This window comes from Oncorhynchus mykiss, chromosome 21 (assembly GCF_057628025.1).
Source record: "Oncorhynchus mykiss isolate SJ-2025 chromosome 21, ASM5762802v1, whole genome shotgun sequence".
NCBI lineage: Eukaryota > Metazoa > Chordata > Actinopteri > Salmoniformes > Salmonidae > Oncorhynchus > Oncorhynchus mykiss.
The window spans coordinates 56,742,501-56,762,500 of record NC_143042.1 but is presented as its reverse complement, the minus strand read 5'-3'; the positions used below and the strand labels follow the sequence as shown (position 1 = coordinate 56,762,500).

The following is a 20,000-nucleotide window of genomic DNA, read 5'->3' as shown; positions in this document are numbered from 1 at the left end:
GTTTCGGAGGACGCATGACCTTTTCAACCTTCGTCTCTCCCGAGCCCGTACGGGAGTTGTAGCGATGAGACAAGATAGTAACTACTAACAGTTGGATACCACGAAATTGGGGAGAAAAAGGGGGTAAAATTCAAAAAAATTATAGAAAAAATATTTAAAAAACGACCATAGTTGACTTCAGTGGTTCTGAATAAGAGTGTCTGTTACAGAGGTGCCGTTATCAGGCATTACCACATCAGGGAGACGGAAGGCTGCCCCAGACAGTTCTACCTGACTGAGAAACACCTGTTCACCTTGATACCTGACCTCATAGAGTACCACAACCACAACGCTGCAGGTAGACTACACACATACACACACACACACACACACACACAGAGAGACACACACAGAGACACACACACACACACAATTTCTCTCTTGTTATGGCAAGGAGTTCCCCAAAGGGAACACCCCCTCACATTCAGCTGAAAAAAAATATTCTTTAAAAATATTTAACTTTCACACATTAACAAGTTCAATACAGCAAATGAAAGACAACATATATTTATGTTAGATGACCACCAAATTCAAAAAACACACACAGCCATTTTTCACAGTCACAAAAGCATAAATATAGATAGAATGAATCACTAACCTTTGATGATCTTCATCAGATGACACTCATAGGACATCATGTTATACATGTATTGTGTGTTTTGTTCGATAATGTGCACATACAGTGCCTTGCGAAAGTATTCGGCCCCCTTGAACTTTGCGACCTTTTGCCATATTTCAGGCTTCAAACATAAAGATATAAAACTGTATTTTTTTGTGAAGAATCAACAACAAGTGGGACACAATCATGAAGTGGAACGACATTTATTGGATATTTCAAACTTTTTTAACAAATCAAAAACTGAAAAATTGGGCGTGCAAAATTATTAGTCTAATGATGTATGCAATCCATATTTAGGATGTTTTAAACATTAATCAGCAATAAGGTTCCAACCGGAGAATTTCATTGTCTGAAGAAACGCATTGGAACGGGAGGACACTCTCTCGTGACCGCGCGCAACGAGACCGAGGCTTTCTACCAGACCACCCACTCAAAGAGCTATTATGAGCCCCTCCTCTATAGTAGAATCATACAACCAGAATCTAAAGACGGTGACATCATGTGGAAGCCCTGGGAAGTGCATGCTCATCCATATCTAAGATGGACATCAAATGGCACTGTTTTCAAAATTGAGTTCTCACTTCCTGTTTGGATTTCATCTCAGGTTTTTGTCTGCCATATGAGTTCTGTTAGACTCACAGACATAATTCAAACAGTTTTAGAAACTTCAGAGTGGTTTCTATCCACCAGCAATAGTAATGCATATATGCATATATTCCCATCTGGGAAAGAGTAGGAGGCAGTTTACTCTGGGCACGCCTTTCATCCAAAAGTGAAAATGCTGCCCCCTAGCCCCAACAGGATTTATAGAGTACCACAACCACAACGCTGCAGGTAGACTACACACATACACACACACACACACATACACACACACACACACACACACACACACACACACACACACACACACACACACACACACACACACACACACACACACAATTTGATGGCTCTCTCTCTCCTCTCTCTCTCTCTCTCTCAATTCAAGGGGCTTTATTGACATGGAAACATATGTTAACATTGCCAACGCAAGTGAAATAGATAAAATACAAAAGTGAAATAAACATTAAAAAAGAACAGTAAACATTACACTCACAGAAGTTCAGAAAGAATAAAGACATTACAAGTCATATTATGTCTATATACAGTGTTGTAATGATGTGCAAATAGTTAAAGTACAAAATTGAAAATAAATAAGCATAAATATGGGTTGTATTTACAGTGGTGTTTGTTATTCACTGGTTGCCCTTTTCTTGTGACAACAGGTCACACATCTTGCTGCTGTGATGTCACACTGTGGTATTTCACCCAGTAGATATGGGAGTTTATCAAAATTGGATTTGTTTTCTAATTCTTTGTGGGTCTGTGTAATCTGAGGGAAATATGTGTCTCTAATATGGTCATACATTTGGCAGGATGTTAGGAAGTATAGCTCAGTTTCCACCTCATTTTGTGGGCATTGAGCACATATCCTGTCTTCTCTTGAGAGCCAGGTCTGCCTACGACGGCCTTTCGCAATAGCAAGGCTATGCTCACTGAGTCTGTACATAGTCAAAGCTTTCATAAGTTTGGGTCAGTCACAGTGGTCTGGTATTCTGCCACTGTGTACTCTCTGTTTAGGGCCAAATAGCATTCTAGTTTGCTCTGTTCTTTTGTAAATTCTTTCCAATGTGTCAAGTAATTATCTTTTTGTTTTCTCATGATTTGGTTGGGTCTAATTGTGCTGTTGTCCTGGGGCTCTGTGGGGTCTGTTTGTGTTTCTGAACAGAGCCCCAGGACCAGCTTGCTTAGGGGACTCTTCTCCAGGTTCATCTCTCTGTAGGTGATGGCTTTGTTATGGAAGGTTTGGGAATCGCTTCTCTCTCAAATTCAAATTCAAATTCAAGCTGCTTTATTGGCATGAAAAACATTGTGTCAATATTGCCAAAGCAACAATGTATACAATATACATTGTAACAAAATTATAAATGATAGCAAATAATAATATAAAATGGTAGTAAATAATAATACAAAATTAAATACAAAAATAATAACAATAAAATGGTAACAGTCTACAGTAAACATTAATAATTATAGTAATAACAATAATAGTAATAATAAGTAAGTTACTGTTTACTATGCAGATGTTATTATTCAGTGTCCCTCAGGCTATGGCAGGAAAATACATATTTGGCTGCAAGAGGAGCCATTGCTCCTTCGCCCATGAGTATTCTTAGTTTTTCCTCTGGGTTCAATTTGTAAAAATTTGGAATATATGTAGTCATTTCTGTGAATAATGAGTCTCTTTGTGAGGAATATTTATCACAGTAAAGGAGAAAGTGCATCTCTGTCTCTACCTCCCCTGTCATGCAGTGACCACATACACGCTCCTCTTTGGGTAGCCATGTCTTTTTATGTCTGCCGGTTTCTATTGCCAATCGGTGGTCACTCAGCCTGTACTTGGTAAGGATCTGTCTCTGCTTCGTATCTCTGACAGAGTAGAGATAATCAGCCAATTCATATTCTCTGTTTAGGGTCAGATAGCAATTTAGTCGGCTTTGGGATTTTGTTTCGTTTTTCCAGTATTGTAAATATGATTCCTTTGATTGGTTCATGATTTTGCTTATTGGAATTCTTTCTTTTGAAGCAGTGCTGGCGTCAGCTTGGTTGGTGAGGTCCAACACCATCTGACTGAGAGGGCTCGTTTCTGGGCTCAGCTCTTGGGCTTGAAGTGCTTTAAATTGCAGACTCGAATTTGTACTTGAATTTAGATGTAGCCAAAATTTTAATGATCTTTTCTGTATTTTCATTATTACTGGAAAACGGCCCAATTCTGCCCTACATGCATTAGTTGGTGTATTTCTCTGGACTTGTAGAATTTTCCGACAGAATTCTGCATGTAGGGCTTCAATTGGATGTTTGTCCACATTTTAAAATCCAGTTTATTGAGTGGCCCCCAAACCTCACTTCCATAAAGTGCTATTGGTAGGATTACACTGTCAAATATTTTAGTCCAAATTCTAATTGGGATGTTGATTTTGAATAATTTCATTTTTATTGCATACATTGCTCTGCGGGCTTTTTCTTTGAGTGCCTTCACTGCCATATTAAAGTTTCCCGATGCAGATATGGTCAGACCAAGGTAGGTGTAATTTTTTGTGTGTTCAATTAAGGTGTTGTTCAGGGTGAATTTACATTTGTGTTTCTGACATCTGGGTTTTTTTTGGAAAATCATGATTTTAGTTTTTTGGAAATTTACTGCCAGGGCCCAATTATGGCAATATTGCTCCAGAATATTAATGTTTTGTTGAAGACCTTCTTTGGTTGGTGATAGAAGTACCAAGTCATCAGCATATAGCAGGTATTCACCCCGCCTTCAAATAGTGTGAGTCCTGGGGCTGGAAAATGGTCCAACATGTCTGCTAATTCATTGATATAAATGTTGAAAAGATTTGGACTCAAATTGCAGCCTTGTCTCACACCTCGACATTGTGAAAAAAATTCTGTTCTTTGGTTTTTGATTTTTATTGCACACTTGTTTTCTGTGTACATACATTTTATTAAGTCATACACCTTACCACCAAGCCCACTTTGTAGAATTTTGTAGAATAGCCCTTCGTGCCAAATCGAATCAAATGCTTTTTTAAAGTCAATAAAGCAAGCAAAAATTTCTCCTCTTTTTTTTGGTGGACGTGTTTATTAATTAGTGTGTGTAAGGTGTATATATGGTCAGTAGTGCGATGGTTAGGGAGAAAGCCAATTTGACATTTACTTATTACATTTTTTTCTTGAAGAAAGGTTTGAATTCTTGAATTCAAAATGCTACAGAAAATCTTTCCCAAGTTACTGTTGACGCAAATTCCCCTGTAATTATTGGGGTCTGATTTGTCTCCACTTTTGTGGATAGGGGAGATGAGCCCCTGGTTCCAGACATCAGGGAAGCAGCCAGAAGTTAAAACCATGTTGAACAATTTAAGCACAGCATTTTGCAACTCAGGTGTGCTGTTTTTCAGCATTTCATTTCTGATGTTGTCTACACCACAAGCCTTTTTTGATTTAATAGATTTTAGCTTTTCATTTAGTTCTTGTTGGGTTATTGGGTAATCTAATGGATTTTGGTTGTTTTTAATGACTGATTCCAGGATGTTCAATTTTTCTTTAATTTCTAATTGGTTCTGGTTTAAGTCTTTTTGTGGGATGTTTTTGTATAGATTATCAAAGTAAGTTTTCCAAATTCCTACATCTTGTATGGCTAATTCTTGTGGCTTTGTTGTGCTTAAATTGTTCCACATGTCCCAGAACTGATTTTGGTCAATTGCGTTTTCAATTTCATCAAGTGTCTTGTTGGTATAATTAAATTTCTTGCATTTCAGTGTTTGTTTATACTGTTTCAGAGTTTCAAAGTATTCATATCGTAGCTCTGGGTTGTTTTGCTGCTTATGTTTTTTGTTTGACATTTGTCTTAGGTGTTTTCTAATTGTTTTACATTCATTATCAAACCATTTGTCAGAAACATTTGATTTTTGCTTTTGATGTTGCATTGCTTTGGTTTTCTCTCTCTCTCTCTCTCTCTCTCTCTCTCTCTCTCTCTCTCTCTCTCTCTCTCTCTCTCTCTCTCTCTCTCTCTCTCTCTCTCTCTCTCTCTCAAATTCAAATTCAAATTCAAATTCAAGCTGCTTTATTGGCATGAAAAACATTGTGTCAATATTGCCAAAGCAACAATGTATACAATATACATTGTAACAAAATTATAAATGATAGCAAATAATAATATAAAATGGTAGTAAATAATAATACAAAATTAAATACAAAAATAATAACAATAAAATGGTAACAGTCTACAGTAAACATTAATAATTATAGTAATAACAATAATAGTAATAATAAGTAAGTTACTGTTTACTATGCAGATGTTATTATTCAGTGTCCCTCAGGCTATGGCAGGAAAATACATATTTGGCTGCAAGAGGAGCCATTGCTCCTTCGCCCATGAGTATTCTTAGTTTTTCCTCTGGGTTCAATTTGTAAAAATTTGGAATATATGTAGTCATTTCTGTGAATAATGAGTCTCTTTGTGAGGAATATTTATCACAGTAAAGCAGAAAGTGCATCTCTGTCTCTACCTCCCCTGTCATGCAGTGACCACATACACGCTCCTCTTTGGGTAGCCATGTCTTTTTATGTCTGCCGGTTTCTATTGCCAATCGGTGGTCACTCAGCCTGTACTTGGTAAGGATCTGCTTCTCCTGCTTCGTATCTCTGACAGAGTAGAGATAATCAGCCAATTCATATTCTCTGTTTAGGGTCAGATAGCAATTTAGTCGGCTTTGGGATTTTGTTTCGTTTTTCCAGTATTGTAAATATGATTCCTTTGATTGGTTCATGATTTTGCTTATTGGAATTCTTTCTTTTGAAGCAGTGCTGGCGTCAGCTTGGTTGGTGAGGTCCAACACCATCTGACTGAGAGGGCTCGTTTCTGGGCTCAGCTCTTGGGCTTGAAGTGCTTTAAATTGCAGACTCGAATTTGTACTTGAATTTAGATGTAGCCAAAATTTTAATGATCTTTTCTGTATTTTCATTATTACTGGAAAACGGCCCATAATTCTGCCCTACATGCATTAGTTGGTGTATTTCTCTGGACTTGTAGAATTTTCCGACAGAATTCTGCATGTAGGGCTTCAATTGGATGTTTGTCCCACATTTTAAAATCCAGTTTATTGAGTGGCCCCCAAACCTCACTTCTTCCATAAAGTGCTATTGGTAGGATTACACTGTCAAATATTTTAGTCCAAATTCTAATTGGGATGTTGATTTTGAATAATTTCATTTTTATTGCATACATTGCTCTGCGGGCTTTTTCTTTGAGTGCCTTCACTGCCATATTAAAGTTTCCCGATGCAGATATGGTCAGACCAAGGTAGGTGTAATTTTTTGTGTGTTCAATTAAGGTGTTGTTCAGGGTGAATTTACATTTGTGTTTCTGACATCTGGGTTTTTTTTGGAAAATCATGATTTTAGTTTTTTGGGAAATTTACTGCCAGGGCCCAATTATGGCAATATTGCTCCAGAATATTAATGTTTTGTTGAAGACCTTCTTTGGTTGGTGATAGAAGTACCAAGTCATCAGCATATAGCAGGTATTTCACCTCTGTGTCAAATAGTGTGAGTCCTGGGGCTGGAGATTGGTCCAACATGTCTGCTAATTCATTGATATAAATGTTGAAAAGATTTGGACTCAAATTGCAGCCTTGTCTCACACCTCGACATTGTGAAAAAAATTCTGTTCTTTGGTTTTTGATTTTTATTGCACACTTGTTTTCTGTGTACATACATTTTATTAAGTCATACACCTTACCACCAAGCCCACTTTGTAGAATTTTGTAGAATAGCCCTTCGTGCCAAATCGAATCAAATGCTTTTTTAAAGTCAATAAAGCAAGCAAAGATTTTGCCCTCTTTTTTTTGGTGGACGTGTTTATTAATTAGTGTGTGTAAGGTGTATATATGGTCAGTAGTGCGATGGTTAGGGGAGAAAGCCAATTTGACATTTACTTATTACATTTTTTTCTTGAAGAAAGGTTTGAATTCTTGAATTCAAAATGCTACAGAAAATCTTTCCCAAGTTACTGTTGACGCAAATTCCCCTGTAATTATTGGGGTCTGATTTGTCTCCACTTTTGTGGATAGGGGAGATCAGCCCCTGGTTCCAGACATCAGGGAAGCAGCCAGAAGTTAAAACCATGTTGAACAATTTAAGCACAGCATTTTGCAACTCAGGTGTGCTGTTTTTCAGCATTTCATTTCTGATGTTGTCTACACCACAAGCCTTTTTTGATTTAATAGATTTTAGCTTTTCATTTAGTTCTTGTTGGGTTATTGGGTAATCTAATGGATTTTGGTTGTTTTTAATGACTGATTCCAGGATGTTCAATTTTTCTTTAATTTCTAATTGGTTCTGGTTTAAGTCTTTTTGTGGGATGTTTTTGTATAGATTATCAAAGTAAGTTTTCCAATCTAACATCTTGTATGGCTAATTCTTGTGGCTTTGTTGTGCTTAAATTGTTCCACATGTCCCAGAACTGATTTTGGTCAATTGCGTTTTCAATTTCATCAAGTGTCTTGTTGGTATAATTAAATTTCTTGCATTTCAGTGTTTGTTTATACTGTTTCAGAGTTTCAAAGTATTCATATCGTAGCTCTGGGTTGTTTTGCTGCTTGTAGTTTTTGTTTGACATTTGAGGTGTTTTCTAATTGTTTTACATTCATTATCAAACCATTTGTCAGAAACATTTTGATTTTTGCTTCTGATGTTGCATTGCTTTGGTTTTCTCTCTCTCTCTCTCTCTCTCTCTCTCTCTCTCTCTCTCTCTCTCTCTCTCTCTCTCTCTCTCTCTCTCTCTCTCTCTCTCTCTCTCTCTCTCTCTCTCTCTCTCTCTCTCTCTCTCTCTCTCTCTCTCTCTCTCTCTCAAATTCAAATTCAAATTCAAGCTGCTTTATTGGCATGAAAAACATTGTGTCAATATTGCCAAAGCAACAATGTATACAATATACATTGTAACAAAATTATAAATGATAGCAAATAATAATATAAAATGGTAGTAAATAATAATACAAAATTAAATACAAAAATAATAACAATAAAATGGTAACAGTCTACAGTAAACATTAATAATTATAGTAATAACAATAATAGTAATAATAAGTAAGTTACTGTTTACTATGCAGATGTTATTATTCAGTGTCCCTCAGGCTATGGCAGGAAAATACATATTTGGCTGCAAGAGGAGCCATTGCTCCTTCGCCCATGAGTATTCTTAGTTTTTCCTCTGGGTTCAATTTGTAAAAATTTGGAATATATGTAGTCATTTCTGTGAATAATGAGTCTCTTCGTGAGGAATATTTATCACAGTAAAGGAGAAAGTGCATCTCTGTCTCTACCTCCCCTGTCATGCAGTGACCACATACACGCTCCTCTTTGGGTAGCCATGTCTTTTTATGTCTGCCGGTTTCTATTGCCAATCGGTGGTCACTCAGCCTGTACTTGGTAAGGATCTGTCTCTGCTTCGTATCTCTGACAGAGTAGAGATAATCAGCCAATTCATATCTTGTTTAGGGTCAGATAGCAATTTAGTCGGCTTTGGGATTTTGTTTCGTTTTTCCAGTATTGTAAATATGATTCCTTTGATTGGTTCATGATTTTGCTTATTGGAATTCTTTCTTTTGAAGCAGTGCTGGCGTCAGCTTGGTTGGTGAGGTCCAACACCATCTGACTGAGAGGGCTCGTTTCTGGGCTCAGCTCTTGGGCTTGAAGTGCTTTAAATTGCAGACTCGAATTTGTACTTGAATTTAGATGTAGCCAAAATTTTAATGATCTTTTCTGGATTTTCATTATTACTGGGAAAACGGCCCAATTCTGCCCTACATGCATTAGTTGGTGTATTTCTCTGGACTTGTAGAATTTTCCGACAGAATTCTGCATGTAGGGCTTCAATTGGATGTTTGTCCCACATTTTAAAATCCAGTTTATTGAGTGGCCCCCAAACCTCACTTCCATAAAGTGCTATTGGTAGGATTACACTGTCAAATATTTTAGTCCAAATTCTAATTGGGATGTTGATTTTGAATAATTTCATTTTTATTGCATACATTGCTCTGCGGGCTTTTTCTTTGAGTGCCTTCACTGCCATATTAAAGTTTCCCGATGCAGATATGGTCAGACCAAGGTAGGTGTAATTTTTTGTGTGTTCAATTAAGGTGTTGTTCAGGGTGAATTTACATTTGTGTTTCTGACATCTGGGTTTTTTTTGGAAAATCATGATTTTAGTTTTTTGGAAATTTACTGCCAGGGCCCAATTATGGCAATATTGCTCCAGAATATTAATGTTTTGTTTGAAGACCTTCTTTGGTTGGTGATAGAAGTACCAAGTCATCAGCATATAGCAGGTATTTCACCTCTGTGTCAAATAGTGTGAGTCCTGGGGCTGGAGATTGGTCCAACATGTCTGCTAATTCATTGATATAAATGTTGAAAAGATTTGGACTCAAATTGCAGCCTTGTCTCACACCTCGACATTGTGAAAAAAATTCTGTTCTTTGGTTTTTGATTTTTATTGCACACTTGTTTTCTGTGTACATACATTTTATTAAGTCATACACCTTACCACCAAGCCCACTTTGTAGAATTTTGTAGAATAGCCCTTCGTGCTGATATTTGAATTCATGTTTTTAAAGTCAATAAAGCAAGCAAAGATTTTGCCCTCTTTTTTTTGGTGGACGTGTTTATTAATTAGTGTGTGTAAGGTGTATATATGGTCAGTAGTGCGATGGTTAGGGAGAAAGCCAATTTGACATTTACTTATTACATTTTTTTCTTGAAGAAAGGTTTGAATTCTTGAATTCAAAATGCTACAGAAAATCTTTCCCAAGTTACTGTTGACGCAAATTCCCCTGTAATTATTGGGGTCTGATTTGTCTCCACTTTTGTGGATAGGGGAGATGAGCCCCTGGTTCCAGACATCAGGGAAGCAGCCAGAAGTTAAAACCATGTTGAACAATTTAAGCACAGCATTTTGCAACTCAGGTGTGCTGTTTTTCAGCATTTCATTTCTGATGTTGTCTACACCACAAGCCTTTTTTGATTTAATAGATTTTAGCTTTTCATTTAGTTCTTGTTGGGTTATTGGGTAATCTAATGGATTTTGGTTGTTTTTAATATGTGATTCCAGGATGTTCAATTTTTCTTTAATTTCTAATTGGTTCTGGTTTAAGTCTTTTTGTGGGATGTTTTTGTATAGATTATCAAAGTAAGTTTTCCAAATTCCTACATCTTGTATGGCTAATTCTTGTGGCTTTGTTGTGCTTAAATTGTTCCACATGTCCCAGAACTGATTTTGGTCAATTGCGTTTTCAATTTCATCAAGTGTCTTGTTGGTATAATTAAATTTCTTGCATTTCAGTGTTTGTTTATACTGTTTCAGAGTTTCAAAGTATTCATATCGTAGCTCTGGGTTGTTTTGCTGCTTATGTTTTTTGTTTGACATTTGTCTTAGGTGTTTTCTAATTGTTTTACATTCATTATCAAACCATTTGTCAGAAACATTTTGATTTTTGCTTCTGATGTTGCATTGCTTTGGTTTTCTCTCTCTCTCTCTCTCTCTCTCTCTCTCTCTCTCTCTCTCTCTCTCTCTCTCTCTCTCTCTCTCTCTCTCTCTCTCTCTCTCTCTCTCTCTCTCTCTCTCTCTCTCTCTCTCTCTCTCTCTCTCTCTCTCTCTCTCTCTCCTCAAATTCAAATTCAAATTCAAATTCAAGCTGCTTTATTGGCATGAAAAACATTGTGTCAATATTGCCAAAGCAACAATGTATACAATATACATTGTAACAAAATTATAAATGATAGCAAATAATAATATAAAATGGTAGTAAATAATAATACAAAATTAAATACAAAAATAATAACAATAAAATGGTAACAGTCTACAGTAAACATTAATAATTATAGTAATAACAATAATAGTAATAATAAGTAAGTTACTGTTTACTATGCAGATGTTATTATTCAGTGTCCCTCAGGCTATGGCAGGAAAATACATATTTGGCTGCAAGAGGAGCCATTGCTCCTTCGCCCATGAGTATTCTTAGTTTTTCCTCTGGGTTCAATTTGTAAAAATTTGGAATATATGTAGTCATTTCTGTGAATAATGAGTCTCTTTGTGAGGAATATTTATCACAGTAAAGGAGAAAGTGCATCTCTGTCTCTACCTCCCCTGTCATGCAGTGACACATACACGCTCCTCTTTGGGTAGCCATGTCTTTTTATGTCTGCCGGTTTCTATTGCCAATCGGTGGTCACTCAGCCTGTACTTGGTAAGGATCTGTCTCTGCTTCGTATCTCTGACAGAGTAGAGATAATCAGCCAATTCATATTCTCTGTTTAGGGTCAGATAGCAATTTAGTCGGCTTTGGGATTTTGTTTCGTTTTTCCAGTATTGTAAATATGATTCCTTTGATTGGTTCATGATTTTGCTTATTGGAATTCTTTCTTTTGAAGCAGTGCTGGCGTCAGCTTGGTTGGTGAGGTCCAACACCATCTGACTGAGAGGGCTCGTTTCTGGGCTCAGCTCTTGGGCTTGAAGTGCTTTAAATTGCAGACTCGAATTTGGACTTGAATTTAGATGTAGCCAAAATTTTAATGATCTTTTCTGTATTTTCATTATTACTGGAAAACGGCCCAATTCTGCCCTACATGCATTAGTTGGTGTATTTCTCTGGACTTGTAGAATTTTCCGACAGAATTCTGCATGTAGGGCTTCAATTGGATGTTTGTCCCACATTTTAAAATCCAGTTTATTGAGTGGCCCCCAAACCTCACTTCCATAAAGTGCTATTGGTAGGATTACACTGTCAAATATTTTAGTCCAAATTCTAATTGGGATGTTGATTTTGAATAATTTCATTTTTATTGCATACATTGCTCTGCGGGCTTTTTCTTTGAGTGCCTTCACTGCCATATTAAAGTTTCCCGATGCAGATATGGTCAGACCAAGGTAGGTGTAATTTTTTGTGTGTTCAATTAAGGTGTTGTTCAGGGTGAATTTACATTTGTGTTTCTGACATCTGGGTTTTTTTTGGAAAATCATGATTTTAGTTTTTTGGAAATTTACTGCCAGGGCCCAATTATGGCAATATTGCTCCAGAATATTAATGTTTTGTTGAAGACCTTCTTTGGTTGGTGATAGAAGTACCAAGTCATCAGCATATAGCAGGTATTTCACCTCTGTGTCAAATAGTGTGAGTCCTGGGGCTGGAGATTGGTCCAACATGTCTGCTAATTCATTGATATAAATGTTGAAAAGATTTGGACTCAAATTGCAGCCTTGTCTCACACCTCGACATTGTGAAAAAAATTCTGTTCTTTGGTTTTTGATTTTTATTGCACACTTGTTTTCTGTGTACATACATTTTATTAAGTCATACACCTTACCACCAAGCCCACTTTGTAGAATTTTGTAGAATAGCCCTTCGTGCCAAATCGAATCAAATGCTTTTTTAAAGTCAATAAAGCAAGCAAAGATTTTGCCCTCTTTTTTTTGGTGGACGTGTTTATTAATTAGTGTGTGTAAGGTGTATATATGGTCAGTAGTGCGATGGTTAGGGAGAAAGCCAATTTGACATTTACTTATTACATTTTTTTCTTGAAGAAAGGTTTGAATTCTTGAATTCAAAATGCTACAGAAAATCTTTCCCAAGTTACTGTTGACGCAAATTCCCCTGTAATTATTGGGGTCTGATTTGTCTCCACTTTTGTGGATAGGGGAGATGAGCCCCTGGTTCCAGACATCAGGGAAGCAGCCAGAAGTTAAAACCATGTTGAACAATTTAAGCACAGCATTTTGCAACTCAGGTGTGCTGTTTTTCAGCATTTCATTTCTGATGTTGTCTACACCACAAGCCTTTTTTGATTTAATAGATTTTAGCTTTTCATTTAGTTCTTGTTGGGTTATTGGGTAATCTAATGGATTTTGGTTGTTTTTAATGACTGATTCCAGGATGTTCAATTTTTCTTTAATTTCTAATTGGTTCTGGTTTAAGTCTTTTTGTGGGATGTTTTTGTATAGATTATCAAAGTAAGTTTTCCAAATTCCTACATCTTGTATGGCTAATTCTTGTGGCTTTGTTGTGCTTAAATTGTTCCACATGTCCCAGAACTGATTTTGGTCAATTGCGTTTTCAATTTCATCAAGTGTCTTGTTGGTATAATTAAATTTCTTGCATTTCAGTGTTTGTTTATACTGTTTCAGAGTTTCAAAGTATTCATATCGTAGCTCTGGGTTGTTTTGCTGCTTATGTTTTTTGTTTGACATTTGTCTTAGGTGTTTTCTAATTGTTTTACATTCATTATCAAACCATTTGTCAGAAACATTTTGATTTTTGCTTCTGATGTTGCATTGCTTTGGTTTTCTCTCTCTCTCTCTCTCTCTCTCTCTCTCTCTCTCTTCTCTCTCTCTCTCTCTCTCTCTCTCTCTCTCTCTCTCTCTCTTCTCTCTCTCTCTCTCTCTCTCTCTCTCTCTCTCTCTCTCTCTCTCTCTCTCTCTCTCTCTCTCTCTCTCTCTCTCTCTCTCTCTCTCTCTCTCTCTCTCTCTCTCTCTCTCTCTCTCTCTCTCTCTCTCTCTCTCTCTCTCTCTCTCTCTCTCTCTCTCTCTCTCTCTCTCTCTCTCTCTCTCTCTCTCTCTCTCTCTCTCTCTCTCTCTCTCTCTCTCTCTCTCTCTCTCTCTCTCTCTCTCTCTCTCTCTCTCTCTCTCTCTCTCTCTCTCTCTCTCTCTCTCTCTCTCTCTCTCTCTCTCTCTCTCTCTCTCTCTCTCTCTCTCTCTCTCTCTCTCTCTCTCTCTCTCTCTCTCTCTCTCTCTCTCTCTCTCTCTCTCTCTCTCTCTCTCTCTCTCTCTCTCTCTCTCTCTCTCTCTCTCAGGTCTAGTAGCCAGGTTGAGATATCCAGTAGGACAGAAGGATGGATTGGCTCCCTCCACAGCAGGCTTTAGCTATGGTGAGATTCTACTGTGCTCTGCTATACTCTACTCTACACCAGTACTCTACACTAGTACTCTACTCTACACCAGTACTCTACTCTACACTAGTACTCTACACTAGTACTCTACTCTACACTAGTACTCTACTCTACACCAGTACTCTACTCTACACTAGTACTCTACTCTACACTAGTACTCTACACTAGTACTCTACTCTATTCTACACTAGTACTCTATTCTACACTAGTACTCTACTCTACACTAGTACTCTACTCTACACTAGTACTCTACTCTACACTAGTACTCTACGCTACACTAGTACTCTACTCTACACTAGTACTCTACTCTATTCTACACTAGTACTCTATTCTACACTAGTACTCTACTCTACACTAGTACTCTACACTAGTACTCTACTCTATTCTACACTAGTACTCTATTCTACACTAGTACTCTACTCTACACTAGTACTCTACTCTACACTAGTACTCTACTCTATTCTACACTAGTACTCTATTCTACACTAGTACTCTACTCTACACTAGTACTCTACTCTACACTAGTACTCTACACTAGTACTCTACTCTATTCTACACTAGTACTCTATTCTACACTAGTACTCTACTCTACACTAGTACTCTACTCTACACTAGTACTCTACTCTACACTAGTACTCTACTCTACACTAGTACTCTACTCCACATTAGTACTCTACACTACACCAGTACTCTACACCAGTACTATACTCTACACTAGTACTATACTCTACACTAGTACTCTACTCTACACTAGTACTCTACTCTACACCAGTACTCTACTCTACACTAGTACTCTACTCCACATTAGTACTCTACACTACACCAGTACTCTACACCAGTACTATACTCTACACTAGTACTATACTCTACACTAGTACTCTATTCTACACTAGTACTCTACTCTACACTAGTACTCTACTCCACATTAGTACTCTACTCTACACCAGTACTCTACACCAGTACTATACTCTACACTAGTACTATACTCTACACTAGTACTCTATTCTACACTAGTACTCTACTCTACACCAGTACTCTACTCCACACTAGTACCCTACTCCACACCAGTACTCTACTCCACACTAGTACTCTACTCTACACCAGTACTCTACTCTACACCAGTACTCTACTCTACACCAGTACTCTACTCTACACTAGTACTCTACTCTACACTAGTACTCTACTCTACACTAGTACTCTACACTACACCAGTACTCTACACCAGTACTATACTCTACACTAGTACTATACTCTACACTAGTACTCTATTCTACACTAGTACTCTACTCTACACTAGTACTCTACTCTACACTAGTACTCTACACTACACCAGTACTCTACTCTACACTAGTACTCTACACTAGTACTCTATTCTACACTAGTACTCTACTCTACACTAGTACTCTACTCTACACTAGTACTCTACACTACACCAGTACACTACTCTACACCAGTACTCTACTCTACACTAGTACTCTACTCTACACTAGTACTCTACTCTACACTAGTACTCTACTCCACATTAGTACTCTACTCTACACCAGTACTCTACTCTACACTAGTACTCTACTCTACACTAGTACTCTACACCAGTACTCTACTCTACACTAGTACTATACTCTACACTAGTACTCTACTCTACACTAGTAATCTACTCCACATTAGTACTCTACTCTACACCAGTACTCTACACCTGTACTCTACTCTACACTAGTACTCTACACAACTCTACTCCATACAGAGAAGTGGGAGATCAACCCTGTTGAGCTGACCTTCATGAAGGAGCTGGGTTGTGGTCAGTTTGGGGTGGTGCGGCTGGGGAAATGGAGAGCTCAACACAAAGTAGCCATCAAGGCTATCAGAGAGGGAGCCATGTACGAAGAAGACTTCATAGAGGAAGCCAAGGTTATGATGTGAGTACAATACATCCTACACAGGACTTCCTAGAGGAAGCCAAGGTTATGATGCGAGTACAATACATCCCACACAGGACTTCCTAGAGGAAGCCAAGGTTATGATGTGACTTCCTAGAGGAAGCCTGCACACATCGATAGACGGATTGGATGTACAGATGACCCATAATGTTACCGTGTGTGTGTGTGTGTTGCAGGCGTCTCTCCCATCCTAAACTTGTGCAGCTATATGGAGTGTGTACCCATCAGAAACCCATCTACATTGTGTCTGAGTTCATGGAACTGGGATGTCTGCTCAATCACATCAGGTAAGCCAAAACGTTCATAGGTTTTGCACTCAAAAATATGTGGCATGAAGCTTACTTCATTTTTCAATGTTTCAGGATATCATCAGAGTATGTTATGTGAGTGGAGCGAGGAGCGGAGCGAAGTTTGGGAGGTTGGGGAGCGAGGTTGAGGCGCGAGGAGGGGCGCGAGGAGGGGAGCGGTGTTGAGATGTTGGGGAGTGAGGTTGAGGAGTGAGGTTGGGAGCAAGGAGGGGCGCGAGGAGGGGAGCGAGGTTGAGAGGTTGGGGAGCGAGGTTGAGGAGTGAGGTTGGGAGCAAGGAGGGGCGCGAGGAGGAGAGCGAGGTTGAGAGGTTGGGGAGCGAGGTTGGGGAGCGAGGATGGGGAACGAGGTTGGGGAGCGAGGTTGGGGAGTGAGGTTGAGGAGTGAGGTTGGGAGCAAGGAGGGGCGCTAGGAGGGGAGCGCGGTTGCAAGGTTGAGGAGTGAGGTTGGGAGTAAGGAGGGGCGAGAGGAGGGGAGCGAGGTTGAGAGGTTGGGGAGCGAGGTTGGGGAACGAGGTTGGGGAACGAGGATGGGGAACGAGGTTGGGGAGCGAGGAGGGGAGCGAGGAGGGGAGCGAGGTTGGGGAGCGAGGAGGGGAGCGAGGTTGGGAAGCGAGGAGGGGAGCGAGGTTGGGAAGCGAGGAGGGGAGCGAGGTTGGGGAGCGAGGTTGGGGAACGAGGTTGGGGAACGAGGTTGGGGAGCGAGGAGGGGAGCGAGGTTGGGGAGCAAGGAGGGGAGCGAGGTTGGGGAGCGAGGAGGGGAGCGAGGAGGGGAGCGAGGTTGGGGAGCGAGGAGGGGAGCGAGGTTGGGAAGCGAGGAGGGGAGCGAGGTTGGGAAGCGAGGAGGGGAGCGAGGTTGGGGAGCGAGGTTGGGGAACGAGGTTGGGGAACGAGGTTGGGGAGCGAGGAGGGGAGCGAGGTTGGGGAGCAAGGAGGGGAGCGAGGTTGGGAAGCGAGGAGGGGAGCGAGGAGACGCTTAATAGCCTCCTTCAGTGCATAAATTAAAATATTTTTTGGGTTAATTTACTTCAGGCAGCGTCGGAACACCTTCAGCCAGGGGTCCTTACTGAGTATCTGTCAGGACGTCTCAGAGGGGATGGAACACCTGGAGGCAAACGGCTTCATTCACAGAGACCTGGTGAGTCTGTCCGCCAATAAGGAGAGACCTGGTGAGTCTGTCATCCAATAGAGACCTGGTGCATTTCAGCCAATAGGAGAAACCTGGTGAGTCTGTCAACCAAATGGGTTACAGATTACGGACACCTAGCCAAAGCGCAGAGACTGGGGGAGTATATCAACCAATAGGGAGAGTCTTTACTGAGACCTGGTGAGTCTATCAACCAATAAGATTATATAATACAGACACCTAGCAAATAGGGAGAGACTTAGTGGGTCAACAAGCCAATAGGGAGTGTCATGACTCTCCTGTGAGGATCCAGAAGGTTACAGTGGATCAGCTCTACAGAGCTCTCTCTCTCCCGCAGAGGGGGAGAGGGATAGATGTGGGGGTTTTATGACACCTCATGTCGATCGTAAACCATAGGCAGCAGACGATTCCTTTTGGGTGATCGGAATGTGTCTTAGGAAGAGTTTACGGCCCAAAACTACAACACCACGGACACTGGGACAATATATTTCAACATCACACCTGCGGGACAGGTACAGGATGGCAACAACAACTGCCCGAGTTACACCAGGAACGCACAATCATTCCATCAGTGCTCAGACTGTCCGTAATAGGAGGAGAGAGACCCGGACTGTGGGCTTGTAGGTCTGTTGTAAGCCAGGTCTTCACCAGACATCACCGGCAACAACGTCGCCTATTGGCACAAACCCACCGTTGCTGGACCAGACAGGACTGGCAAAAAGTGATCTTCACTGACGAGTTGCGGTTTTGTCTCACCAGGGGTGATGGTCGGATTCGCATTTATCGTAAAGGAATGAGCGTTACACCGAGGCTTGTACTCTGGAGCGGGATCGATTTGGAAGTGGAGGGTCCGTCATGGTCTGGGGTGGTGTGTCACAGCATCATCGGACTGAGCTTGTTGTCATTGCAGGCAATCTAAACGCTGTGCGTTACAGGGAAGACATCCTCCTCCCTCATGTGGTACCCTTCCTACAGGCTCATCCTGACATGACCCTCCAGCATGACAATGCCACCAGCCATACTGCTCGTTCTGTGCGTGATTTCCTGCAAGACAGGAATGTCAGTGTTCTGCCATGGCCAGCGAAGAGCCCGGATCTCAATCCCATTGAGCACGTCTGGGACCTGTTGGATCGGAGGGTGAGGGCTAGGGCCATTCCCCCCAGAAATGTCCAGGAACTTGCAGGTGCCTTGGTGGAAGAGTGGGGTAACATCTCACAGCAAGAACTGGTAAATCTGGTGCAGTCCATGAGGAGGAGATGCACTGCAGTACTTAATGCAGCTGGTGGCCACACCAGATACTGACTGTTACTTTTGATTTTGACCCCCCCCATTTGTTCAGGGACACATAATTACGTATCCATACGTTTTTCTTTTTTGCTGAGTTTATATATACATATTCTTATTCCATCCCTTTAGATTTGTGTGTATTAGGTAGAAGTTGGGGAATTGTTAGATATTACTGCACTATCGGAACTAGAAGCACAAGCATTTCGCTACACTCGCATTAACATCAGCTAACCATGTGTATGTGACCAAAAACATTCGATTTGATTTGAACGACATTCAGAATGAGACTGATATGAAGAAATTATTAATTGGTGACTGGTATGACATCTATATATTCTTGAGTTAATTCAGAAGTTGGTAACTCATTAAATAAACTTTTCCCGTGGTGCCCCAAATTCCTAATGAGTTAATTGTTACGTGATTCATTTAATCGAGTAATAATTCAACGTAGTAGGTAATTATTCAATAAATAGCAGTGAGTCATTCAGCCAGTAGGCACATACCTGATTAGAGTAACAGCTAATCACTGTCTCTCTCTCTCTCTATCTCTCTATCTCTCTCTCTCTCTCTCTCTCTCTCTATAGGCAGCGAGGAACTGTCTGGTGAACGATGCTCTGGTGGTGAAGGTATCAGACTTTGGAATGGCCAGGTACGTAACGGAATAACACACTCAACTCTCAAACCATTTTCTCAATTTCAACTTCAATTTAAGGGGCTTTATTGGCATGGGAAAAATATGTTTACATTGCCAAAGGAAGTGAAATAATAAACAATATCAAATTAGATATATAATTTTAAAAATGAAATGAACAATAAAAAGTCAAAATTTCTAACTCTCAATTCAATTCAAAGGGCTTTATTGGCATGGTGAAAATATGTATGTGTATATATGTATATGTATATGGAATAGAGCAGGTATTCCCAAACTGGGGTATGCCCTGTCGGGGGCACCAAATAAAAATGTGACAAACAAAAAAGAAATAAAGTGGTTAAAAAAAATCTCAAATCTCAAATTTTCAAACAGTCCATTTATATTTTTCAACGGGGCCTGAGTAGCCTCGTTTCACTACCAAAAATAAAATGAATCCATCTAGTGTGCAAGCAGGTGCTCCCGACGCCACGCGCCTGCA

The 20,000-nt window shown here is 39.8% G+C and overlaps 1 protein-coding gene across 4 annotated transcripts in view; it reads left to right on the top strand.

The window, feature by feature from the left end:
• Positions 1–20,000, top strand: part of LOC110514818 (tyrosine-protein kinase Tec) — an 83,910-nt gene that overhangs the window by 55,448 nt on the left and 8,462 nt on the right. For 3 of the 4 annotated variants that reach the window (XM_090214946.1, XM_090214947.1, XM_090214948.1), the window contains 6 exons: positions 210–337; positions 14,102–14,176; positions 15,939–16,110; positions 16,308–16,418; positions 17,469–17,574; positions 19,455–19,519. In XM_090214946.1, coding sequence (XP_090071072.1) covers positions 210–337; positions 14,102–14,176; positions 15,939–16,110; positions 16,308–16,418; positions 17,469–17,574; positions 19,455–19,519 — 657 coding nt within the window. Of the gene's footprint in view, positions 1–209; positions 338–14,101; positions 14,177–15,938; positions 16,111–16,307; positions 16,419–17,468; positions 17,575–19,454; positions 19,520–20,000 lie in introns of those variants that run through there. The other variant, XR_016490404.1, reaches the window with a different exon arrangement.